This window comes from Etheostoma cragini, chromosome 2 (genome assembly GCF_013103735.1).
Source record: "Etheostoma cragini isolate CJK2018 chromosome 2, CSU_Ecrag_1.0, whole genome shotgun sequence".
NCBI lineage: Eukaryota > Metazoa > Chordata > Actinopteri > Perciformes > Percidae > Etheostoma > Etheostoma cragini.
In genome coordinates, this window is record NC_048408.1 from 18,853,985 (window position 1) to 18,869,836 (window position 15,852).

Genomic DNA, 15,852 nt, shown 5'->3' on the forward strand with positions numbered 1-15,852 from the left:
AATTTCTGCTTTTCTAACTAAAACCTTATATATAATATGGGTATAATTTCCCATAAATGAGGTTTGTTAACCATAAATTCCAAAAATAACTGTAAAATGTCAAATGTAATTGTCACAGTGTTAGTCATGTGATGTGGTGTATTTTAAGTGATCAATTCCAGAGGTCATTGTAGGCTCCGGTGGTACAGGTATGTACGTGCTGGTGTTGGTAACTACTGTGTAACTCAGAGTGAGGTGTCAAATGACTGGGCAGATTACTTTTGTTTTTGCAAAACAAATGGGAAAAAAAATAGACCAAATAATTACTTTAAATTCATAGTGCTCTGCAGTAACTGGTTAGCACCAACTTTAAAGTGGGGCAATGGAGGGAGCTGAGTGGTATCAGCGGGATGGAGAGTGGTGCGTGACGCTGGGCTCTGAACAAGCATTGTGGGTGGGGAAAGTGTCAAAACCAAAGTAAGGAAGGTCAACGTCTGACCATATGCTCAGCAGCAACTCACAGAGGTCAGTGCAAGCACATCGTGACCTGTGTGAAAGCCGGAGCCCCTGGGGACCTTGTTTTAAGATGAGCGAAAGTTTGCAGTCTTCCATTAAGTGTTGAGTCTTCAAAGGATTGGCCATAAATATATTTAATTGGCAGAGGGAATACTCATTCTGGAAAGCTATCAGTTTGCTTTGTTGCATAATTGGCTCTTAAAAGGTTTTGCATTAATTGTACATGGCTCTTTGCTCAAGTAAAACAATGAGATTTGTTCACATGAAGGTTTATTTCTCCAGTTTCCTTTGTTTCAATTTCTCGGTAAACCTGGAAATCATAAAAACTGGAGTTTGTATCCCACAACATGTATTATTCTGTTTGATATCCAAATTGTTTTCAAATTCAATTTGTAAAAGCCACTGTGATAAGACAAAAAAATGCTCAACTATCTTGTTTGTCAAGAAGGAGATAGAGGCCGGGGCTTTCCGCACGTCTCCCAGGCCATTAAAAATAGATGCCACAAACTGAGAGCGACAGACAGAGGAGGAGGGAGGGAGGAAGAGGCTTTGACAAAGACTCATTTAAACACCGCAGCACAACAGAGTGACTTGAGCACCGACTCCCACATCAGCAGCCCAAACCACAAGACAGCCCGGGCTCTAATCGCAAACATTTATTCAGATCAGACAACTCCACTGAATGCCTCTGAGGAGCATCTCTGTAAGATATAAAAAGAATCAGGAAGGAGGAAGAGCGAAGAAAGAGAGATCAACCAAGTGATTGAGACAGAAAGGAGGGAAAGCCACAGAGAGTAACAGAGACAGATGAAAAACAGAAACAAAGAAACAAAAATACGACGCTGCGAAATTGAGAGGGAGTGATTGCTCTTTGTGAGTGTGCATTTAAGGTCCAACGTGACTCCGGTTCCCCAAAGATTAAAGAAAGTAAGGAGGAGGAGAGGCGTGATAAAGAAGAGTAGATGACGTAATAAGTCTCCTAACTCAAACTGAGACAAAGTAATGTGATGAGAATACAAATGGATGTAAAGCATATTTACAGAGAAGAAAACAAATTACAAACCATCCGGGTATCTTGTCTATTATTCATTAAATGAGAGTGAGCCAGTGAGAATGAGAGGGAGTGGATAATACTGCCTCAGAGTTTAGAAATGGATCTTGGTGGTTTCAGTTAGAACACACATTATGTATGTGATCTGGTTTGAAGCAGAGCAGCCAGCACTTCATTAAGGTCTTGGAGGGAAAAAGTAATATAACTTAAATAACATATTTTTATTTTATTTCTATTTATTTTTCTACAAGATGAAGAACATTGCCAACCTAGGCTGTAATAGAATAGTTAATTGAGGAGTGCTTTATTTAGTCACTAATAGTGTTTTACATGGTACTTGCTCGATTTGCCTTAACTCTACTCGCCTTTTTTGTTTTTCCATTATTCAAAAAAAGTCCCTTGTACCTGCCAACAGGTATTTTTTTTAGTACCACCTCCGTCGAGGCCAAAATATTTTACTTGCTATAGGATGGCAGGTAATGATACAGGATGATATAAAATGATTACAATGTTTAAAGAGATTTGTTCACTATTTTGAAAGAAACAACTTCACCCATTGTGATGCAGCAGGACTTACCAATAATATATGTCTTAGCAGCAGGAAGCAACATCAAAACAAAGACGATGTAAATAGGAGCAGTTCACACAATAAATGGTTAAACGTAATTTTCTCTAACCAGTGTATTGCAGTGTGTAATCTGTCCACAGCAATCCACGCCAATAGGTCCCAAAAAAAAAACAGAAAGTAAATGCAGTAAACATACTCTTTGTAAATCTTTCAAATCATTCATCAAGAACCAAGCAGGCTTGCCTTGTTGCAAGATCCAAATTTTCCTTAAAACTTAACAGGTTCCAGTTAACGTTGCTTGATCCAACTGGAATTTAGAGTTAACTCAGAGAAAACACACCTGCAGTACTAGAGTTAAATCAGCGTACACAAACACGCCCCCTCATGTGTCATTTCATATCAGTCCTGACCCTTAACACAACTAACCACATAAACTTCCAGAAAGACCTCTCGTAACACATAATCTGATGTGATAATGGCATATAAACACTGAGGTGTGTGTAAATGTAGAGAGTGGACTAGAGAAGGAAGAAAGAAACTGAAGGAGATCTTCAACAACCATCTTCACCCCTTAGAGTCGATAGTCTTTTCTACAGCTGACTTGGACTCAGGGCAAGCCGTTTCAATTAATCAGGCAGAGGCATCATGAGAGACAAGGCTCCGCAGGGATATAGTCCGACTCTAAGCGTTCATCCACCATCTGCCAATGAGGGAATGGGATAATCCCATGAATGAATGTCTGGTTAACCTCGCAGTGTGGTGGTCAATACTGTATATGTGTAAGATGTTGATCTTATTTTTGATTGGATCACACACACTAATCTGCTTCGGGTCAACTGTGTGATGGACCAAACATGACAGGGCCACTCTCCAGGGTACGCAGACTGCGAGCCACATGATCACATCTTGGCCAGAGACATTTGAGTAAATCTATGTCCCGTTTCCAGAGTGTGAAGTAAATTATATGTGGAGCTAAAAGCTTGGAAAGGCACAAGGTTCACTTTGTTCTCGTGGATCTAATTTCGTGTATCATCTCACCTCGTGAGTGTCTTGTCACACCCCTAAAAGAAGACTTCCCTACTGTTGCCAAAATTAGTTATTTTAAATAATTTGATTGTCCAATCACAACAACAAAGTCTGAAGTGAAACAAGCGTTTCTACTTATTTACTAGTGCTGTCAAACAATTCATTCTTTTTTAATCGCGATTAAAACGCAATGTCATAGTTAACTCACAATTAATCACACATTATTATCTATTCTAAATGTCCCTTGATTTATTTAGATTTTTTTCTCTTTTTAATGCTCTTATCATTACGGAAAAGTGGATCACATTGGAATATAGCCTACTGTAGTGTTCAATTTCACACTAACATTCTCACTTGGAGCAAATAATCTCTCACACAATGTAACACTGCCCATCAATAAAAGGGTGAAAAAAATACTTTGACGAGGGGGAGGAGAATTCCAATCAGCTGTGTGCTCAGCCATCAATTGGTATTTCAGACTGGACGTTCTGCAATGATAGCTCAGTCCACAACAACAAAACCCACAGATCACTTTGGTCTTGTCAATGGAACAATTTGGCAACTTTAAGAAAGTAAACTTTCCATCCAGAATCTTATTGGCATCCATTTTGGTGTCTCGCGCTCGCCAGCCACTCAAAACGTAACGTTACTTGCCTCTGACCGGCTTGCAAGACCAAACATGTGTGTGCAGCGTGCCTGTTGTTTTGTTTCCGGTCTACCCAGATCCAGTGTGGTGTTGTAGTTTTTCTAACGTTAGTAGTTGTTGCAACAGCATGTGAAAAAAACTACAATTTGAGAATGTTAATCTTGCGATTAAAAAAATGTACGCCATGAAAATGGGTTTGCGTTAACGCCGTTAATGAAGAGTATAACTGACAGCACTATTGTTAACCATTTTATATCACTGTTCTATTGTTCAGGAATCAAGTTGAAAGCGAAGGTAAGAGGTGTTGAAAAGGTACACAGCTTAGTGTTTCAACAAGGTTACTGAAAGGTCTTGAGCCAATTCCATGCGAGTGTCTATTAAACTGGAGATCCTCAGTTTAACTTTCCTCTGTAAATTAAGTAAAGAGGGACAGAAAGCAGCACTAAAGACGAATCCCCTGAATCCTTCACAGGTCTGTCTGACCTACTTTCTCATGATTCTGATTCTTATCCACAGCAGAGAAAAACATATTCTCACCTGTGCTGAAAACCTATTCTCTTTAATGGTATGTATTGCACTCTAAACACAACCTACGGACATTAGACATAGTGCCTGGTGAGATCCAGCCTGCCTACTGCATAATTGATATGGGACTTAAGATAGAGAGTCCTCGTCCTACTTCTCACTAAGAGCTTTGAGTTATAGGCTTTTGACTGAAGTTTTGTCCTTTTTTGGTCACATTTTATATATCAGGATAAACCCCTTGAGGTCCCTAAAGAAATACTCACAAAACAAATAGAAAACACCTCAATGCAAAAGAAAAAAGACAATCTACTTAAAGGTGCTCTAAGAGATGTTGGGTGATGGCACTTCCTGTTTCCACGTTCAAAGTAATTTAAAACAAAACGAGGCTAGCTATCCCCTCCCTCTTCATCCCGTTGCCTCTCCCTCCCTTCTGTACTCCGCGCACTAACCCCATCCCACAACCCCCAAATCCTTTTCGTCGGTTATTGGCTGGAACGCTGGAAGAATGTTTGTCCTGTTTGGTGGTGCAAGTGGTGCAAGTGACATTGCTTACATCCCCTTTAACAAAGGAAAAGAAAAGACCTACAACCTTAAGATAGACTCTAAAATAAGAAGGAATTATCAAACTACACAGTAACAGCCTGTGATAGCATTACTCAAAACACATGCAATGTGTTGTGCAAGTTGCTCAAATTTGGAAAGTTGTTGTCCCAAAGTATTTAGTGAACCCTAATATTGCACAAAGTTTTATAAATAGGATTCACATTTGAGTCGGCATGTCAGTCGTAAACTTGTGGATGACATCCCATAGAGTTTATTGGGAGATCTGGCCTTACTCCATAGTCTAGTGTTCAGAGTAAATGATCTCCTTGTTTCAATTAACTACAGAGAAACTTTAAAGTTTCTTCTAGACTAGTTCTTGGTCATTTAAGACAGAATAATAAAGTTTAGACAATATAGATACAGAATCTACTTGACCAGAATTTATCTCACACAGTCACCCTGCAGCCATGTTAAATTTCTGAATAGTTACGGAGACAAAACATCCGACATTATCTTGAACTCAAAGGCCAACCGACGGGGAACAATCAGCCACGTTAGAAGTAAAACAAAGCTTTTGAAATATCTGCGCATGCTGCTTCTTACTTGTACTGAGCCTGGAAGTGTTCCTGGACAAAACTGTGTCGATCTCGAGGTTGTTGTGTGCTGGCTAAACTGGGACTAGAAGGATCCTCCAATGAACTGGGTACCTAGAGACAAGAGAGAGCAAAAAAGGGACAGAAAAGAGACAAATAATCACTTTAGTGAACATGGTATACAAATACATATAAAGTATACACTGATATATATACACAGTACATATATGTATATATACATATATACTGTATGTATGTAGGTATATAGTATATGTATATATTAATGTGTATATATATACAGTATGTATGTATGTAAAGTATATATGTATATATACACATATACATAGATATATACACAAATACATACACTGTATATACACATACACACACATATACACATACACACACATATACATATATATATATATATATATATATACATATATATATATATACATATATATATATACATATATATACATATATACATATACATATATATATACATATATATATATACATATATATATATATATACATATACATATATATATATATATATATATATATATACATAAATACATACATACATACATACATACACACAGTTAACATACATACACACACATACATACATATAAGACAAAAATACAAATAAATATCAGCATCATTATGTTCAGAGTAATATTAAGACACTTTATATATTTTAGTAATGACAAAGTGAGTGAGTAGTGAGTGAAAATTTGATCTGAGATGCACATTGCAAAATGTACCTGGAACTGTTCATTAACTATATGTGATGGTAACTGTAAAGATAAATGGACTCACAGTAGTAAAACAGATTTTATTCTGAAAGAAGATTATTTCTTTGAGAGAAAGGACACTATATGCTGGAGTGCATGACATATGTTGCAAAACTGTTGCTAAAAAGAAACTACACACTGTATTCACTTAGGTAACTGTTGACAACTTTTTCAGCTTTTTCAGCATAATCTGTTCATACCAGATGAAAGATTTTTATGTTGCTCAAGTAATCTCAGCTAGAAACACGATTTTCCATCTGGATATTGTAAGATGGAACCATTTCAATCAACCAAGCTAACAAATAATAGTACTACAGGGAAAATAAACTTTAAATTGCTCATATTATGCTTTTTGGCTTTTTCCTTTTTCTATATTGTATTATCTTTTTTGTGCGTGTTACAAGGTTTGCAAAGTGAAAAAGCCCAAAGTCCACCCAAAGCAAAAGGTGCCATCTCCAACAGAAAACACTGTTTACAAACTGCTCCAAACAGCTCTACTATAGTCCAGCCAGTGCTGAGTGGTATGACGTAATGAAGTAACGTTAGCACGGCAGAGTAACATTAGCACAACCAAGTAATGTTAGAGCAACGGGCAAAAACAGTGGCTCAATTAGGTCAGATTTTTTTTAAACAAAAAGAGAGAAGGGTACGCAGTTAACAGGGCTCCTGTTCTCAATTAACTCACAGATTACTTCGGCCGTAGCGCTCTCTGCAGAAATGATCCGGCATTACGGTTTATGAAAAATTCATATCAAACTATTTTAACTTCTTCTGTTTATTCAGGATGAGTTTTAAACTTTATAAGAAATCATTGTTTTACATACATACTAATTAGGGACCATAGTTTTCAGGCTCAATGGGACACATTAAGCAGCACAAGTCAGAGATACCATAGTCTGGTCTTCCCAGCTTCTCTGGGGAAATGAGAATTTCTGCGCTGGTCTTGCATCGTGTCTTCCGAAATAATGACAATCCAACTTTGATGAAGCTTTGCTATTGTTCAAACAAAATCCAATCACTTCTGCTTTCACTTTGAACAATGGACTACTTTTTAGCATCTTTGAAAACTTCTTTGAGGATGGCACTTTACTGGAATATATAATGAGGAAAAAGCACAAAGCTAAAAAAGCAAGTGTGACAGTTTGTTTTCAAACTCCAACTTATTCAATTTCTAGACTTGGCCTTGTCTTTACTTTATTTAGGCTAGCATCTGAAAATGAAAATGCATCGTTAGTTGGGGTCTCAATATCATCTCTCAACATACTGTATATTTAACTACTTGCGAAGTACAGCTTCTTCATCAACAAGATTGTTGATAAAAGTAAATGCCATGTTTTGAGGAATAAAAAAAGGTTTCATGGTCTGCCTACTACTAAACCAACATTGTTTTTTATTAACACAGATGCTAAGATGCGCCTGATACAGACTGAATGAATAAGGAAATGAAAGAGCACGGTATCAGATGGAGGAGGTTTATTAAAGAAAACCTGCTCCTGACCAGGTTAGGTTCACAGACTCAGTTACCATAGTAACTGACTCTGTGGTTAAATTACCTCTCTTTCTGAAACGGGCTGGAGTTACCCCTCTCTCTCAGGCTTGATTAACCTCCCTTTCTGAAACAGAAAAGCCAGTTTCCCTCATCTCAGGGTTAACAAACTATGGCCGTCAAGTATGTACATTTGTAAAACGTAGCGTTAGCAGCGTCATGGCCAACCCGCAGAAAGCGCACACTGTGATACTTCAGCTTACGTCGTATTTACCAAAGCTGCAGTTCACCGTGTAATCAGCGCCAATCTCCGCCCACTATAGATATACTGTAGAAGAGTGTTAAGTACTTGAGCTACGATACGGCTGAGTGCCGTCTGTGATATTCCCACTACTGATGCTATAACTGTTGCGATGATCCTGATTCCAATATTTGTAATGTAGCGAAGCGTTTTAACAACTGCTAGAATTAAATGTGAATGCTGAGAAGTTCAATGTCATCTCTGATTTCTTTCAGTAGCCTAGCCTAACGTTAAAATTGCATGGCTGATTAATCTGTAACGCTTTATGATTTTGTGTTCACTCAACTGGAAAAGGGGGATCCTTGTGGCAAAAATCCTTTCCACAGACAATTGTTACCGCAAAATAGAGGCGCGCTGCCACGGGGGGGTTTATACATACCACAGAATACATAAAAATGCGCAATTTGTGCTTCCTCTTCCATCTCTTTATGGAAAATGCCCAATGAATCCATAGGCATAACAGGAAAAACTGCTATTTTCAGTTCCCGCAACAGGCAGTCTGCGCTTTTACCTCGACTCGGCATGTTTGTACAAGTACACCGCATTGCTTTTATGCGCACAATGCGAAACAAATATGTCAGAGATGGACGCAAAAGCATCGGACCCCTGTTCAAGTGATGAATCTTTACGTAGCCTTATGCTATTTGCAATATAAAAGCAGAATTAAGGCAAGAAATAACAGACTGAATTGCAAACAAACAGAAGGAGATGCCTCTCTCTCAGAGGAGCGCATCCCTTGTAATGGACAGTTTAGGAGGCCTGTGTGAGCTATAGAGATTGGAAAAGGGATTCATTAGCACCTGGGGACCATGCGGTGCAGCAGAGGCTTTTTGAAGTTAACTTAGGCTATTTGAAGTTAATTTTGTGCTGGTGAGCATTTTACTCAGGGTGCATAGAGCAGGGTGCTAAAATTAAAAAGGAGAATTACCCAAAATACTTGAGATGCAGAGCTTCTGAATCTTGGACTGACAAAATATGCTTTTGGGTTGTTATATTTTAATTACATATGATTTTACAGCCCTATTAAACCGTATTTTCACTGAATAACAGATTTAATTCATTCCTCTCTGCATTGATTTGTGAACATATAACAACATGTAATATGACATTGTTTACATGATGTGAAATTTTCTTTTATCTAAATAACAATGTGTATTGTTGTGTATACCATCTCTTATTTATATATTGCAAGCCGAGCTGTGACCAATTCTGTTTCTCTCAATTTTGCCCTCTTGTCTCCATCTCCACTCTTGAGCACAATGAAGAACAATCCTCAGACCCTCAGAGACAAACTGGGTTACAAGCATCACCATGGCAACCATGGCCACATTCCCCCAATCAACATATGGGAACAGGGAACTTTTTCAGTCACAGCGTGGTATAATAACAAAGAAAAAAAGGCTAATCACCAGAGCTATTCATGTTTGTCTGAAGCATTTGCCATGTAATGAAGCATCATGCCCAATGTGCATGAATGAGGACAATAAATACACTTAATTCAACTATTCAACTTTATTTGGAATTTTTTTTTTTTTTTCCTTAATTTACTAGTATCCATTATACACATGTATGGCTCATACTAGAATTTATAGGTAAGGTTCTAAGTACTGTGACAAGTCTTCTCATGAAAGCACAAGGACGAGAGCATGGCAGGTACTTTGTACTCAATGGTTGCTTGTACATTTGCAGAGATAATGGTGTTTGCACAAGCCCATTGAATGTGTTTCAGATGTAAAAATGGATGACAGTGAGTTCAGCAAAGATAATCTCAAATTGCCCTTACCTTTTCCTAAGATATTTTTTTACCCTGCAGACACACACGACATGCCACCTTAAAGTCTGATGTGTTCAATTTTAAATGTTACTAAGATGGCATAATGTTTAGTGATGTAAATAGTGTTTTATTTCATTTGTCTGCACAAAGAAAATACCTTTAGATCCAACAATACCTGTAAGATTATGCATGGTTTAGTTTGATCACTTATGTAATGGTAATTTCCAATTTTGCATTCTTTATCATGCACATTTAATTGAACTTAGGACACAAAGTGCCAGAAACAAAGAAGGCTGTTTAATGGTAAAAAGAGTAATATGAGTAAGAGCAAAAATCGTTGATACGTTATTCTCCATAAATCAAAACCATCCCCGCGCATTTGGGGCGGGTCATCAATCTTTAAGCCAGACCTTAGAACAGATAAAAGGACGACTCCATTGAGCGAGATTGAAAGTAGGAAACAATGATAGGAAGACTGAAAAGGCATGTGTTTATCTAACAAAGACACAGTGTATACCTCCAGTTAAAACACAGGGAGAGAAACACAAAAACTGAGCGTACCGTGCCTCTTTATTTAGCACCCAGGGAAAAATAAAATACCCCCACAACGTTGTTCCAGCTCAGCTATCTGCCAGAAATAGATGTGGGTGTTGTTCACAGCAAAAACATGTAAATAATATTCAGAAGGTTTCCAATTGTCACACTGCGTGTAATCCCAAAAAAACCTGAACCTAACAGATCTAGGCCACATTCAACCGCCTCCTGTTACTTGGGGACAACATTAGTTGCGGAATCTACATGCCCCCGGCAGTGATATTGATTTTTTAAATTTTATTTATTGGCCCTGGATTGAGAACTCACCATGCTTCAGCTAAAATAGCTGGTTTTGCCTTGTGCTCTTAATGAGTGTAGTGCAGCGGAGGGGAGTAACAACTACATCAGGCAACGGAGGAAAACACTAGAAGAAATCTGCTGTTGCATTCATGGATAGTTCCATTATGCCCATGCTTTTGTTTTCAGGACAGGTTATTGTTGTGGGCCAAACTGCGAGGTGGTGGTTGATTATAGCACAAAAAACTGATCTACTAATAACAAAAAAATTACATTTGATAACAAAAAAAGAAGAACTGATCTACTATAGTAAGCAAGTCAAAAGCCTGGAGGTCTTGCAGCAATGGGATCTGGGATTTGGACACAAATATCTTTGTTAATAAAAACTGAATTATTTGTCATTAGCCTTGATAGTAACCTTGTTACACTGAGCCGGCTTAGATTACTACTCCGGTGCTCTAGAATGAACTCCTTTTTTAGCGTTTGGCAGCAAGGCCATTCCCAGAATATTGAGCTAAAACAGTTTTTGCCGATTGCTTGCACACTGAAATCAAAAGTATCACACTCTTGTCAAAACCTTACACTCAAGGAGCAATACAATGACTCAGATGTGCACCACTATAAGCACAATGTCCGCGTCATACTTTTGCAAAACAATTGTGCAAAACAGTAAACAAACGTGATTACATTAGACACATTAGTATATCATGATGTCACATCCTTGCAATTCCAAAACAATGACTGTCAAATTACCACACCTATAAGCCAATCCATGAAACACAATGTCCCCATGAAACACATGATTGCTTAATTGTAGACACAAATCAGGTTTAAGCACTATAAAAATGCAGCAGATAAGTCTAGTATTTTCTGTATTGTATTTTTCAGATCTTTTCAGTTTTTTTTTTCTGTTATTGTAACCTGGATACAGCATTACATATTTGTCTGTTGTTTGCTGAATTAAAAGCCTTATACACACTACTGTAGTGGTGTGAAAACTGGGACATGTTTTGTGGCGATTCATGGTTTCTGGTTCAAATACAATGAAGTCACATGAAAAGTTTGTGTATGGTAACCAAATATGGTTTTGATAAATTAGCGTATCTTTTTGGCAAGAGTGTTTCATTTTGCAAAGGGTGTGAGGTGCTCTGCTAATTGGGTGTGGTGTTCTGAAAAACCGGTCCCTGTTTTCAAAATAGTGCTTAAGCAATAAAAAAAAAACTGTTAAGAGCTAAGGTCACATTGAAAAAAACATTGTCTCCTCACTTTTGTTCTCCCCCTACTGTTAACTTGATGATAAGTCAAAACGGGTACATAACCCACCATCAGCTGAGCTCGGCATCGGCGCATCACAGGAGCAGCAAGAACTCATGAGCATTGCTTATCAGTGCCTTCTGCACACACTCATGCAAAGGCTCACAAGGGCCTGTGCATGCAAACACACACGCGCAAACACGATGTGTACACATGTAAACTTCAAGGACGCACAGCTAAGCCATGCTGCCACTTCAGTCAGCTCTTCTATGTACTGACTGTGCCGGTGATGTTATAGGCTATATAAAAATATACGACATCATTGAAACCTATAACCTGTGTTTTTCCACATATATCACACAAACCATCGCTATAGTAACCATTTACAAAAGTGTTAATGTTATGTTACTGGCAATTAGTAAGCTAGCCAAACTTAACTGGTATCTGTACTGTTTTTCCCTGTACCATTTTTCTTAATATGGACATAAATAAATGGTTAAAATGTGTATGTGTATGTGTGTGTGTGTGTGTGTATACACGTATATATATATATATATGTGAGTGTGTGTGTGTGTGTGTGTGTGTGTGTGTGTGTGTGTGTAGAACAAAAAAACAAAAGAACAGATTGTTCTCTTGTTGTCTTGGGATCCTGCATAGCTGCATCATCCCCATCTCCCCACCTGCAGCTTATGCTGCTGTCCTCTCATCCTTCCTGCCCGTCTCTACCTCCGGCACCACTGCAGGACATATAAGACAAGATTTGGTAAAAGCTACCAAGACACTTTCACGTGATAGCAATGTTCAAAAATGTAATCAATACCCTCTTAAGGCAAAGATACATTTGTGGCATATGCATTTAGTGTGCTATCATTATCCCATCAGGGCTCCAATAAAGCACAATGTGAGACAAGACTGAAATGCCCTTGTGAAGACATACTGCAACTTCAAAAAGAATCGCAACATTAACAAGAAAATGCTCCTGACTCAATGTCAGTATAACAGTGTGACAGTGTGGCTGTAACAGAAATCACCGTCCATCAGCAAGGAAGTGCAGGACATTTGGTTGCTAGAACACCTAAAAGGACTTCACTGTGATCTGACATCTTCTGCTCTTTAGAAACCTCACCTTCGATTGGGACCCAATTCTGTGTAATCAGTGAAACATTTCGCCAGTGCAGCTACTGTAAATCTCTTCGGCCCTGTGCCTTTGGCAAAGGTTCTGCTACTCTCCCGGGATCTACACTCTCGAATCCCTACATGAAAACATATGTTGTTATCAAAGCCCTGCTGATTCCCCACGCATTCATGTGAGACGTTACTGAGGCACTCCTGTACAGCGTGCTGGGGAGTGAGTGGGAGTTTTGGCTTTCTGTGTGTAGTTGTGTATTTGAAGGTGTGTGTGTGTGTGTGTGTGGGGGGGGGGGGGGGGGGGGGGGGGGGGGGGGGGGGGGGGGGGGGGGGGGTTTAACGCTAGAAAAATATACATCACTGTAACAATAGGCAAGAGTGGGTGTTTAGTGTGTGTGCATGGGCGAGTTGTTATAGCTGAAAAACATTAGAACAACAAACCAGGAGAAGCATGTTGGCCTGGAGGTAGATTAGAAACACGGCGTTGACACATTGGTTTATTTGTGCTCCAAAATAAATTGCAATTACTAATCTAAATCATAAAACACACATATCTTATTCCACATTATCAGTGATGGGAATAACGGCGTTACTAATGTTACTTTTTTCAGTAACGAGTAATGTAATTGATCACTCTTCCCATCCTAATAAAGTTGTTACCCTTACTGCTGAAAACACACACACACACACACACACACACACACACACGACGCATACACCAGAGCAAAAGTATAATCATCAGGCAGTTTGTTATTTGAACTGAAAAGAGTGTATATATTTATTTATTTTTGCTATAGTGCTAAACATTGTTTAGCACTATAGCTATTTAAACATTGTTAAAGAATTGTTTAATTTCTCCCAATCAATTTCTCCCAGTTATGGCCTGTTGAGGGGCAATAAATATAAAAAGTTCCAAAACATATATGTTATTTGTATTGATCCATTAGACATAATATCTACATACATGGCATTTGATTGGAGGATAGCCTCACTTTGTCCCACAGCAACATTAAAAGAGTTTAGATGTGTGTACATTGCTTCTGTTAATAATGTATTGGATTAAGTGTCCATTTCATTATAATATACAGATTTATCATAAATAATTGAACATGCACTTAATGTATTTTATGTTCTGTTAAAGAGGGGTGGTGGTGGGGTCACATTTGAGCATTTCAAAATGTACTTTGATGTAACGCTTGGTTACTTTCTGAAGTAAATAGTTACTTTTACAATTTGTAACTGAATATCTAATTTAGTTACTTTTTGGAAAGAACTAATTACTTTTTTTAAAGTAACTTGCCCAACACTGCAAATTATATTGAGTATCAAACAACAACCAAAAACGACTTGAAAGGTGCATCTAAAATGTTTGTAGCCTTTTCTTTAATTGACAGCGGTTCCAAAGGATTCTAATAAGGACCTTCTTCAATCTCTAATTTTCCTCTTGGGAAGAAAACGTCAAATGAGTGTGCAACAGTGAACAGGAAGCTCACATAAATGGATACTCAGGTAGGCTCCCCTAATAGCATGTGTAAAAACGCATCTGTCAGGACATTATCTTTTCCTGCCACATGCTGCACCACCAAACTGTATGGCTGCATTAACAGTGCCCACCGAAATACTGTTTGGTTGGAGGTTTTGAACTTGGCTAGGAAAGACAGTGGGTTGTGGTCTGTATGCACCACCACTTCTTGGCCAGAGTGAGACAGCTACACTTCGAAGTGCGTGACAGCCAAAACGAGATCCAAAGTATTGTTCTTGAAAGTCGAATAAGCTTTCTGATGTTTATTTAAGCTTTTTCGATTTTGTCTGAAAGTTGGGTTAATTGTCAATATAGCCTTCACACTCCTAAAAACATAATCACAGCAGTCTGTCCAAACAAACATAGCATCTATCTTAAGAGGGTTAGTCAACGGCTTGGTAACGGCAGCAAAGTTAGGAACAAATGTAACCCTAACGTCATGCCCAAACACAAGTTCAAAAGGAGTGAAAATATTCAGAATGTATGTGTGGTGAATATTTGCCAGATCAACAACCACGTTCCCTGAGGTGCCGGTACCTTTTTTTCCAGGTGAGCTCTGTAATAACAAAAACATTTATTTCAGGAAAGGAAGAAAAAAAAATGAGCCAAGGGAAACATTAAACTCCCCTACATTAATCTGACAGCTTTAGTTAGGCCTACTAGATACTTTTCAAATTTTAAGAAAATTTGCCAATTTTCATAAAGATTGTTGCACTCAAAATACATAAAATAAATAGTTTTATTATAAATTAAACTGCCCAACAACAACACAACAACAAGTACAGCTGAAATGTTTGGCCGGTGAATCCCTTACTGTAATTGATAAACAGAAATGTTTTGAGTTGTTTCCAGTTCCAAAAATATGAGGATTTTTGTGTTAAATAATTGATAGATTGATGAATTGATGATCAAATTTGTTTGGACTTCAGTTCCAAACGAATGAATTAAATTTGAACTATACTATTCAGATTCACTTTTTTAATACAATGATTCAAATTAAACAATACAATTTCAAACTATGTGATTCAAATTCAGTTTTTCAAGGCACACCTTTCAGTCCACAGGCAACGCCCTTTAGTGGCAAAGCCGGAAACAAGGTCAAAAATTCTTAGAATACCAAGGCAGATTGGGGTGGTGAATGGGTCACACTTAATGTCCTGTTTGAATATATAATAAGTAAACGTACTTTAAGTTTTTTTTGCTGAACGGAACAAACAGAACTATGTCAAGTTCTCCGTCACATGCATAAACGCAAGTGAAGTTACAGAACAAATATACTGAGTATAACCCAAACAACGATCTTTTC

The 15,852-nt window shown here is 38.0% G+C and overlaps 1 protein-coding gene across 2 annotated transcripts in view; it reads right to left on the reverse strand.

The window, feature by feature from the left end:
• Positions 1-15,852, reverse strand: part of usp43a (ubiquitin specific peptidase 43a) — a 96,813-nt gene that overhangs the window by 53,338 nt on the left and 27,623 nt on the right. For both annotated transcript variants that reach the window (XR_004659988.1, XM_034896897.1), the window contains exon 3: positions 5,458-5,561. Coding sequence is in view for 1 of the 2 variants with exons in the window: in XM_034896897.1 (XP_034752788.1) it covers positions 5,458-5,561 (104 nt within the window). In the remaining variant the exon portion in view is untranslated. The remainder of the gene's footprint in view (positions 1-5,457; positions 5,562-15,852) is intronic.